The sequence below is a fragment of the Bactrocera oleae genome, chromosome 5, assembly GCF_042242935.1.
Source record: "Bactrocera oleae isolate idBacOlea1 chromosome 5, idBacOlea1, whole genome shotgun sequence".
Lineage (NCBI taxonomy): Eukaryota > Metazoa > Arthropoda > Insecta > Diptera > Tephritidae > Bactrocera > Bactrocera oleae.
In genome coordinates this window covers 74,190,985-74,203,169 of record NC_091539.1, presented here as the reverse complement: position 1 = coordinate 74,203,169, position 12,185 = coordinate 74,190,985, and the positions used below count along the sequence as shown (strand labels likewise).

Here is a 12,185-nt window from a genome sequence, read left to right as displayed (position 1 = left end):
AAGTTGCGCGAGGGTCATTCTAGATTCGCGAGGCAACTCGAGCTCTGTGTCTGCAATGGGTGGTGGTTTGACTCGTATTACGCTTTGTATTCGTCGTGTTGATCGGCTGATACAGTTGAAGTCTGCCAATCTGAAGAACACTAAATCTTGCAAGATATAGATGGGTGACCAATTTGTTTAGTTAACTTTACTTCCTGCGTGTCTTTGCTCAAATTGGAGTGCCAGGGATTAAGTTGTCATTAAGGATACTATTGTTGTCCAAGTGGCGGTGTTTAAGCGATATGTAACTTAAAATTAACATTCTTTGACCTTCGATGAACTAAGCAACTCCTTAAAACCATCCATTAGGTCCTTATTTCGCTGAGGGTATGTAATAGATTTTAGTGGAACTTGCAATAAGACTTTTTAATTTTTTTTTAAATAAAAACAGTTATAAGTATATTAATATTTTTATTGTTTCTTCTAGAAAATGTTAGACATTGACTACTATTATATTGTTTATAAATCTTTCCGTTTAACTGCAACATGTTGCAGGTGTAGGATCCAAGCCAGATCGCTTTGTAATAGAAAGTCGGGTGAATTCTTCAGCAGTAGTTGGATGAATTCCGACAGTGTTTAGCAAAATTTTCATTGTGAGGCCAGCTCTGCAAACACAAATTTTATGAATCCACATAATGATTACCATAACATGAGAATCTTACTTTACTGCAGCGGCAAATCCTTGCATAACCTCTCCTGCCACTGGTCCAACGTAATGTAATCCCAGAACTTTCTGATCGCCGCTTCTTTCAGCAATAGCTTTAAGATAACAATATCGAACGCTTTTTTGAGGTATGAAAAACTCTGTTGGTTTGTAGAAACCATGGAAAACTTCTATATTGTCTTCACCATATTTTTGTAGCGCTACTTCCTCTGACAAACCAACACAAGAATATTCCAATGGAGTGAACACAGTTGTAGCCACATTGGTGTAGTCCATCAACTGAGTTGATCCTGAGAATAGTCGACGCGCCAGTAAACGGCCGGCATGTATAGCTACTGGTGTTAATTCTAGTTTGCTTTGCAAAATATCACCAACTGCATAGATATGTGGAACATTTGTTTGTTCTGCATCATTGGCTAAAATTTTATCATTTTTCACTTCCACACCCGCTGAACCTAAATTAAGGTCTTCAACTAAACCTTTACGACCGATTGCAAAAAGCACAGTGTCGAAGACATCCGATCCTTCTTCGCCTGTATTGGCGTTGGTCCATCTCACTTTCAAACGACCATCACTTTGCTTCTCGATAGAATTTGGTAAAGTGGTAAACAAAAATTTAATCCCACGCTCAACCATGGAGTCTTTTATAATGCCCGCCATTTGCTGATCGAATTCTCGTAAAACAACAGAACGCACCATAATTGTAGCGTCGTATCCCAATCCCTTAAGGAAACCGGCGCATTCTAATCCTATATCTGGAAGGTATAAGAAACTATATTAATTTTTATGTTTTGATTAGTTGAACAGGTTTGTAACCAATACATACACCCAGCGCCAATGACAAGCGTCTTTCCTGGCTCTCGATCCAAACTAAAGATATCATCACTAGTTATACCGTACTCTAAAGCACCAGGTATTGGTGAATATCTTGGCCGTCCACCTACAGCGATTAACACATTCTGTGCAGTTATGGATCGTTCAGTTCCATTTTTCATCTTAGCTATTACTGTATGAGGATCTTTGAAGTAACCTAAGCCATTAATGTACTCCACTTTTCTATAAAATTAATTTTGAATTTATATTATATTGTCTTTGACTTTAAATGCTACTTACTTATCTCGTAAGTCCACACGGGTAACCCAGTTTACAGATTTTATATGATTTTGGATAGCTTGAACTAGTTTATTCCAATTTGATGATATCTTCTCTGGCTCTGGGATTTGCCAGCCATACGCCACAGATTCCTGTTAGCAAAACATTTATAAAAATAAAGTTTCTAGCGTACATTAGATAAACTTACATGTACAGCTTCCCCCAAATGAGCAGCTTGATGCATAAGTTTTTTAGGAATACATCCAACGTTCACACAAGTTCCTCCCAAACCCCATTTAGAACCTGCTGGTGAAGGTTTAACATAGTCTAAACATGCAACCTTAGCTCCCAAAGCCACCGCTTCCTTGGCACAGGCAAGGCCACCCGATCCGCCTCCAATCACAACCAAATCGTAGTCATATTCATCTATAAATAATGCTTAATTTTTTATATATGTTGTTGTTTTGGGGACGAGTAAAGTATTTAGAAGCCAATCTAATCTCGTCCTTCCCCTTGTTGAGTACATAAACATATGTATGCATGTATATAAATATTAAAATATCAGATGTTTTCAAATTAATGCTTTTCATAATTTTTTATAAGAAATATATGCATAGTCAAATATAAACAAATATGCAAGTAATCGAACATATTAACTTAAGTTATAAAATTATTGTGAAATTGACGACATGACTCAGCAATTTACAACTTTTATTTATGTACATACAAATATACATGATTATTCCAGAATCCAGTTCTTAAGTAACGTCAGTTTATTGATTCCAATAACCTATTAGTATCAGCAATTACTGCTTACGTTTTTTTACTGATGATATATATGTAATCATTCTTCTTAAAATATATTCCGAGTTAAACTTGCAGTATGTCACGTTGTTCTGCAATGGCGTCATTGAACGTGCAACTGATAAGAAAACTTTGTAACTATAACTTATAAACATTGGAAAGTCCTTTACGCTATATTAAACTAGAATAAATATACAAAGACGCACCGTATTTTAAATTAAAAATAAGAACTCAAAGAGCAGATATATTAAAACTTAACCAATGGATATTTGACATTTCATTGACATTCATGGAAGATTGCCTGGAATACAACGTTCCACGGGAATTTAATATAAAAACAAGTCAATTCGATGATAAAATGAGACTTTCATGATTCCGACCTCTCGAAGGTCTCTTTCCATTTGCACACGAACTATTTGCTTTATAAAACTCACAATTCATTGAAATTTTCATAATTCCAGTAGTGAACTAGAATTGCGCAATTAGAAAAATACCAGTTTACTTCTATAGTAATATTTGTAACACCAAGACATTGGAAAGCAATTGAAAATCTCAAATGAATTCTATACTAATTACCGGTTGCAATCGTGGGTTGGGCCTTGGTATGGTAAGGACACTTGTGAAATTACCACAGCCCCCTAAACATATTTTTGCAACGTGCAGAGATTCAGACAAAGCTACGGTAAGATATATATTTTTTATTTATACGCAAATAATTTTTAATTATTAGTTAAATTATATTATACGGTACATACTGTTTATAGGCGCCATAATGCTACACAATTTTGATTTCTGCACAACTAATAAACTTAAAACCACAAAAAACAGTCCAACAGCAATTTGAAACCACTTCAAGATGTCTATAATATTTAAAAAGATGAAATAATGGCAGCAAACAACTGATCACTGAATAAGTAGGATCAAACAAAAACTATATCTAAACTCTTCAAATTTCTAGTTGAAATAAAACTCTATTCCAATTTTACTTCGCTTTTATGCACACCTTTCCGTTTGATACAATTCCAATTTTCCATTCCATTAAATATTTTAGCTAGTATTGCCAGTAGCAACAATTTATTTATTACCAACAGATAACAGAGGACGTATATCACAGAGAAGGTTTAATTGCGGACCAGCGTGTGAATTGTCAAAATTTAACAAAATACGATGAGTGGAATTCACCACACCAAAGAATGTTAATGAATAGAGAAGGCGCGAATGTTTAATCAAATCTTTTTGAGTACTAATTTGTAGTTTTCACATGAGGGAAAATCGAAAAATATAACTTCGAAAAGGAAAATATACCATGCAAGGCGGGAAACAGGGAAAAGGCTATAAATAGATACAACGAATGTTCTTAAATGAATTATTGATGCGCATATCTATTTAGATTTGTGTTTTCAATTTCTCTGATATGACAAAAGATTATAATTTATACTTAAAAATAATCTCTTAAATATAAATGGATGATTATTGGTAAAAACCGCAGAATAAAATAATATCTAATAAACAAAGGATAATAATAAAACAGTGGCTAAAGCGGCCCCGTTTCCTCTTTTGAGGTGGCTTAAGTAGTAGGCGTGAGGGAGTTAGGCTCAACGCGAATACGAGCATTTACGTTCGAGTCCTGAAAATCATGAATCTTAAATTTTATTTAATTTCTTTTATTTTGTTATCTCTTTTCTTATCCAAGCAGATCTTAATTCAGTTAGTTTAAAAGCATATTATATTTACTGAGATAATTAAAATATTTCAGGGAAATATGCTCATATGTTTAGGTCTACGTATTTATATAAATATGACAACCAAACGTACATTTATATATACACGTACGTGATTTTTGTCTTCACTTTTTGCATTTTGCGAGAACAGCTAGATTCTAGAACGCAACAAGTTGACCGATCGCAGGCAAGGAGGGGTCAGGGGATGCACTGCCACAATTTATTTGAAAACATTTAAATAAGTATGAATTTATGTGTATTTATACTATTACATAAATATTAAATATTACGTAAATAAGTCCTAAGATATCACTATTTTTTAATACAAAGCAATATAATAATATGATGCGCCTCTGTCCATCGTTGCACGCCATGGAAGTAAGGCGAGTTCGCGCGGAAACAGGGCGGATCAAAAAATTGAGTTCTGATAAAACGTTGAAAAAAACAAATGACAACTTTGCTGACAAACATACATACATACATACGAGCACGCATACATATGGCGCCGAATTTTGCGAATCGTCGCGGAGTTGACAAAATTTGTTTGAATCAACAATTTTGCGACAATGCGGACAGCTGTGTTGTCACGTTTGTCCTTTTTGCAGTTCTTTGGTATTGAAAATTGACTTTTGCTCTTTTGAAATACCACGACTACCGATTGGTGCATAAAATAAAATAAATTAAAATTATATTTTAAGTCACTAATAGGCCATGTTGCTAATTCTCCTTTCTGAAGGGTACATCAGACAAATTCTTCAATTTCTCATTTTTAGCATCGTAATGAGAAGCAGCTTGTGGGCAACATGCAAATGCGGTAGGGTTTTCAGTGGTGGCAGTTCAAATTAAAATTGAAATTTTCTTCAATTTACTAAAAAAATCAAATAATTTTTGTCATCCTCGCGCTTTGCGAGTAGGAATTTCATATGAAAACCAAATGTGGTTGACCAGGCGCAGTGCAGAGTTATAAACGATCGCACTTTGTTTTGTAGCATACGCGCCTTCGGTGATGTTTATATAGCACAACTGCTTATTGCAGAATCAAATATTATATTTTGCCTATGCTAAATTCAAATACTATCCTGTGTGTACACACATTTCTATATTTTTTTACTTTTATAAATCTTTTTTATTATATTTATTATAATATTTCAGAATAACAATTTAAAAAAGTGCACATAAGTAGTCCTTCCTCTAGCCCCAATATATCCTATATATGCTTTCCGAGTATCGTTAAATTGGTTAATATGTTCGATATTTCCACTTGGACATACTTATATGTACATATAAAGGTTTACGCCACTTTGGTTGATTTTTCTTCATATACCCAATATTATAAATTTCGTCCCTATTGTTGAGTTATGTTCTGTACATATGTATGTACTTATGTATGTATATCGAATTTTTCTCAATAGAAAATGCCTCAACAAAATTAAGTGAGAATATTTTAATATTATTCGTGATATCGGTAATTACCTTCCGATACCAATAATATCATAAGTATAGTGATATTTTGCAGTTAGGTTGATTTTAATATAAAATAAACGTTACGGGCATAAAGTAAAATGTGAGTCTATGACTTATACATAAGTTAATAAGATACCAAATGTTATTGTAATCCACTCAAGGACTCGTCGAATAACTAAAATTGAATTAATTTATGTTTTGCAATTTGTGAGAGTTTTTCTTCTGCATCCGAACTTAGCTCTTCCTTACCTGTTTTCAATGTAAGTATCCTTTACATCTCTTTGGCATATAAGTTGCTACATTAAATTAAATTTAACTGCAAATGTTTATTTAATTAAATTAAACTGGAATTAAAATGCACCATGCGCATAAAAATTACTTCAAAACTTTAAAGGTGTCTCAATGCCACAATATAAATATAAAGCACTAGATATCGTTTTAAAATGATAACACAGTTGTACAAAACAAAAAAAATTGTTTGCCCTGGATATTTTAGTAAATTTCAATGTTTTCAAATGCACAGGTTACAAATTTCTTAATGAAAATATTGAATGTGCTCTGGTTTTTATGATTAGCGCATATCTTATATTTTAATCAATTATCGACTTGTTAGCAATAAAATTTATTTTTCCATTCATGATTAAGGTTCTGCGAACTTTTGTCTTACCAAAAATAAACTAAAATTATACGTGGACATATCTAGACTTACAGTCAACAAAATGGATTGTTTTACTCAACGAAAATCTCGCTTTCGGTTCAAAATTAATTTGAATGCCTAGATATCGGTACTGTTTACCAAAATATGTGAAATACAGACTTTTAGCAAATATGAGTATCAAGTCAGACTATCTCCGGAATCATCTGGATACATTTTCATTAAATTTAGAAAATTGTATCAAGATAGATGGGATTTTATATGAAGGCAGATCACTGTTGGTCCTTAAAAAAATTATGTCGACTGGAAAATTATAAAAGATGCGGTTTTTTGTTATACACAATGACATTCAAGTTTTAAAAATAAACAAGAGCTAATGTTACAAAATCATTGATTGTTTCATGAACTGGGTGTACAAATATATAAAGAATCGATGTTATATCTGGGGCAATAAAACCACAGTAGGCCGGTGTTATATACATAGATAGTCCTTTTTTATAGTGTTTTCAAACAATGTAGGATATAACTTTCCAATCGATAATGTATTTTCATGTACAATTTTTATATGCAAATTATAAATTAAATTTAGCTTTATCACACATTTTCTTTGTACTTCGGTTTTTCAGTTAAATCAACCTTTTTCGAAATAAGATAAGTTAAAAATTATTTAAAATAATTATAAAAAAAAAATAATACTTCTGATATAAAAAAATAAGATTAATATCTAAATAAGTTTCATTATACATATTATAATTTAATCAATATTTATATTAAAAATTTACTGCTATTTTTTTACTCTCGTCACATTTTGCACAGGGTATAAAAGTTGTGTTCCTCCACGGTTATTTGTAACACTTAAAACTATATGATGTATATTGATACGTGTTTGTTAATCCAAAAGAAATATAAAATCGCCTTACGTAACAATAGGCGATAGTTGTATGTGTCAAAATCGTCAAGGTGACGTAAGTATGTATATAGAAACGATAACTTGAGTAAAAATAGAGATATCTTGATAAAACTTGTTGTACGTGTTGTTTGGCACACTGAGGAGATTGGTATTAAAGATTATCACTCCCGCAAAATTAAATGAAATTGATTGAACATGTTATTATACTCTATCAATATGTTGCTGCAGAGTCTAATAGTTTTGTGCACCTAACGGTTGTCTGTAGAACTTAAACCTAATCGATATAAATATAGAGTTATGTATAAGTAAATGATTAGGATGACTAGACGAACCGGGTAACTGTCTGTCCGTTTGTCCGTCTGTGCAGGCGATAACTATAGTAAAAATTGAGATATCTTTATGAAACTTGGAATATGTGTTCCTTGACACCATAAAAGATCGGTATGTGATCGTGACCATGACCCCTAATAGGTTTAACATGCATACATATCTCCTAACTTGGAGCACAACAATAGAGAAAATCGAATGATAACCTTGTCCACTCGCCATTTAACGCTTATGTTGAAAACTACTAAAATGCGATAACTCACTAACTAAATAAGTCAGAAGCATTAAATTTCACATCCTACATGATACAGAAGAAGAGGCGGTTACAAAATGGAACAATGAGCGGCACCGCCCATCTTTCGTTGAAATCTTTTGTCTTAGGAACACCTCTACCCATTTCAACCAAATTTGGTGCATAATTTTATGTTATATTGTGAAAATAGGCAAAATCTGGTTTATCCCTTTACTTCCCATATATATAATAATAATAAATAATACACAAATAGTGTCTTTAAGGTATACTGCCTCACATTTAAAAATTGTCTAAATTGGATCATAATATTTCAAGCTTCCAGATATCGAATATGTAGATCCTATAAGTGATTTTATATAAAAACTATGTGACTTTATACGAAACATTAGTCTGCGAATTGTATTATTTAAATTCAGAGAAGTTCTTTTCCCGGTAACAATGCGCCTTTGTGTCAAAAATGGGAAAAATCGGGTCAATATTTCCCCTACTCCCTACGTGTCTCATATAAAGATTTTTGAACTTTCGGTTGACTTTATACCCCATATATCGGCCAATATGTGAGTTTTCTTACTATTATCTATTCAGAGGGCATCTATTTCTTATAACAGTGTGTACTTTTCCCAGTTCCCATATACCCAATATAAAGATTTTTAAACAACATCCGATTGACTATGAGGTTTCTTAATGTAAATCAGAAAGAGTCGTGATACCAAAAATGGATAAAACCGGGTCAGTACTGCCCATGGCCGTATGTGTATATCAGTCGATATGTAAGATATCTTAGCAAAATTAAGTTTAATATTGGATATACTATAGTTTATGAACGAAATAAGGGAAATGTACCACTATGAATTATTGACTTCAGGTAATTGTGTATAATAATAAAGTATAAATTTTCGTAAATAGCTTTACTACGTTGGCTCTTTTCATCAGCTTATGTGATTATTCAATAGAATCAAGCTTATAAAGGTAAGAGAATTAAACTCTGCACAGTAATGTAATTGCTTCCTAAAAATTGTAGCCATAATTTTATTGGTCTAAGTCATCTTGTGAATTGTTAATGTTCGGTTACTCTCGAACTAGAATTTTTAAATATGTATAATTCGAAGTTGAAATATTAATCTTATAATATCTAAATTTGATCTACTCTTTTTAGGAACTAAAGGATTTAGCAGCCAGCCATTCGTCAATTCATATTTTGGAGATCGGTAACGTCATTTATTTTAGAATTTAGTCTGTTGAATTTACTTATGAATATTGAAGTAGTCGCTTCGATTTAGGCAAGTTTTGAGAGCTGATAAAGTGCACAATTTCTCCACGATTTCCATCATTACATACTCGTATTTTCATCAACATCACGATTCAATGATAAATATTTGTAAGAATTAAAGCCGCGATTTTCTCGTGATCATGCTTATGTCGACATTGGGTTAAATGTTTTCTAAATATAATTTTTAAAATACGCCTTCAGTACGAATACTAACATATCAAGAGAACATAAGAGATTCAAATTTTATCAGCAATTGCCCTTTTTCACCTACCGCAACAACCATGACCAGCATACTTATGTATGTAAAACTTTAGAAAGATTGGGACATTCGTCAACGGTGACGTCGTAAAAGAAAGCATGAAAAGAGGCAATGTAGAAAATATCTCAAAATTGCACGCAAATTGTAAACAACTTAGTTATTAGTTTAAAATGAAAAAGTGTAAAATTTAGGTAAAATTTTGATCATATTTAAAACTACTTTTAACATATAACTATATACATACATATATACGGTAAAAATTGTCGTAATCTTTAATTTTATCATTACTGGTGCTTAAGTAAGATCATATTAGTATATTTAGTGTGAAAATCAGAGATCTCTTGATTTTTGCCTCTAATATTGCTTGTGGAAGTTTGTGTTATAAAAATTGTAATACCCGTTTATGCTTTGTTTTAGATTTGCTAAATTTTAATGATTATGGAAACCTAATAAATCGAATTAGTGAAGTAGTGAAAGGTGACGGATTGAATGTGTTATTTAATAATGCTGGCTTTGCTCCCAAATCTACTCGTATCACCACAGTTAAATTAGAGGAGTTGATGCAGGCTTTACACACGAATACTGTTGTACCAATTATGCTATCGAAGGTACGTATTATTATGATAAATGGACATATTTCAAATTTGCGTACAATATATAATATGTACTTATGTTTATATGTATGTAATGGACTGGAAGTATCAATTAAGAATATCTCTTTCGAGGTTTGTTCAAAAATTATTGCGAATTGTGAATTTTCGCAAGCTATGTGTATTCGATTTTTGATTGTTTTGTTGCGGTATGTTGGTACTCATATCCCTTACTACTGCTGACACATCGGCCATTTTGAATGTTTAGTTAATTTTTGACAGCTGTTTTGCTTGGACCCGTTTTGGTTCGTCTGTCGTCGAATGTGCGCGAATATTTGGCCAAAAACAATACATGAATTGTGCCGCAGCCACCGTATTCCCCAGACCTGGCCCCCTGTGACTTTTTTGATCCCAAAACTGAAGAGACCCATGAATGGATGATGCTACGCTACGATGGAGGAGATAAAAACTGCATCGAAAGAGACCATGTCCGTCTGTCTGTCTGAATTTACGCGAACTAGTCCCTCAGTTTTTGAGATATCGATCTGAAATTTTCCTTTTCTCGAGAAGAAGCTGCGCATTTGTCGGAATCCCCAATATCCGACCACTATAGCATATAGCTGCCATACAAACTCAACGATTGGAATAAAATGCTTGATTGTAATGCCTTTTCATTTGACGAGATATCTTCAAGAAATTTAGCATAAGATATTGTTTAAGACAATGATGCAATCTCCGAAGAAATTTTTTAGATCGGATTGCTAAAGCATATTGTTGACATACAAACTGAACGATCATCATCAAGTGCTTGTATGGTAAACTTTTTCATTTGACGAGATATCTTCATCAAATTAGACATGGGTTATTGTCCAGGGCAACGGAGTTCAGTGAATAGTTCTCTAAAATTTTCTGGTTATGTATTCATTAACATTTTCTGGCCGAACTGCACATTTATCGATATTAAGATTGGCATATTTTTAGGTTTGTCTTCCACTGTTAAAACGGGCTTCAATAACTAACAAAAATTTTGGAATGGGTGTTAGGCGGGCCGCTATTATAAACATGAGTTCGATTCTCGGATCCATTGAGGCCAATACAGATGGTGCCATTTACGCATATCGCACTTCGAAGGTAAAATACTTATATAAATGCTCAAAGCAAGCATATATACACATGTAATTGAATACTTTATCAAATTTAATGTTTCTTTTACAGGCTGCTTTAAATGCAGCAACGAAATCTATGAGTATCGATCTCCGTAAAGACGGAATCCTTTGTGTATGTTTACACCCCGGTTGGGTGCGTACCAACATGGGAGGCGCAAATGCACCTCTTGATGTGAGCACCAGTTCCAGGTTGATCATAGAAATTCTCTTAAAATTTAACGAGAAGAATAATGGCGGTTTCTATCAATATGACGGTCAAAAATTGCCTTGGTAGAATATTTTTTATGTTTTTATTTATTTTCCGGTGTTTAATTTGTACCTGCTTATTGACATATGCATATGATAAATGGGCTTTCCCTTTGCCAGTAATATTTTACTTATCACCGGAAAACTTATTCAAACTTATTGTACATTTCATTATTGAAATTTTCACAGGTAATGTTGTGCAAATACTATCCCAAGAAAAGATGAAATTAAAAAAAAGTTGATACAAAAAGTTGTAAGGTATTTTCAATTACTCAAAAGACAAGAAAAAATACAACTTATTTTCACAGGTAATGTTGTGCATATACTTTCCCAAGAAAAGATGAAAATAAAAAAAAATGGATACAAAAAGTTGTAGTATTTTCAATTAGTCAAAAAACAAGAAAAAAAAACGCTCTCAACGATCATCATCCTCAACGCAACACGCGTACATCACTTATGATTGGAAAGATTTCTATTTCTATAGATTAGATATCGCTACGAAATGGTAGTTATTTAATTTTGCCAGATCTTACCTTACTGCGGTAGCGCAATGATTTTACGGGGGATGTAATTCGTGTGATCGTATTACTTTGTATCGTATGATACTACGTTATCATATGATACTTTCGGAATGTGTGTCGTGCTACATACCTAATGAAATTGCTATGTGTTTTCAATATGGTTTCCTCAAAATTTTAATTTATAAATTATAAATAAATGGTAAA

At 32.7% G+C, this 12,185-nt stretch overlaps 2 protein-coding genes across 3 annotated transcripts; one reads left to right on the top strand and one right to left on the bottom strand.

The window, feature by feature from the left end:
• Window positions 1–437: 437 nt before the first annotated feature.
• Trxr1 (Thioredoxin reductase 1) lies at window positions 438–3,575 on the bottom strand. Of its 2 annotated transcripts, none has more exons than XM_014230584.3 (6): window positions 3,355–3,575; window positions 2,004–2,221; window positions 1,817–1,947; window positions 1,530–1,759; window positions 702–1,458; window positions 438–644 (listed from the first exon to the last, which is right to left on the bottom strand). In XM_014230584.3, the coding sequence occupies exons 1-6, from the start codon at window positions 3,368–3,370 to the stop codon at window positions 515–517; spliced, it is 1,482 nt and encodes a 493-aa protein (XP_014086059.3). In that variant the 5' UTR covers window positions 3,371–3,575; the 3' UTR covers window positions 438–514. The 2 variants fall into 2 exon arrangements, with proteins under 2 accessions (XP_014086059.3, XP_014086058.3); XM_014230583.3 differs by lacking the exon at window positions 3,355–3,575 and adding an exon at window positions 2,613–2,802.
• sni (SDR family oxidoreductase sniffer) lies at window positions 2,961–11,710 on the top strand. The gene is made up of 5 exons (XM_014230585.3): window positions 2,961–3,281; window positions 9,086–9,137; window positions 9,876–10,066; window positions 11,030–11,179; window positions 11,264–11,710. The coding sequence occupies exons 1-5, from the start codon at window positions 3,156–3,158 to the stop codon at window positions 11,486–11,488; spliced, it is 744 nt and encodes a 247-aa protein (XP_014086060.1). The 5' UTR covers window positions 2,961–3,155; the 3' UTR covers window positions 11,489–11,710.
• Window positions 11,711–12,185: the final 475 nt, after the last annotated feature.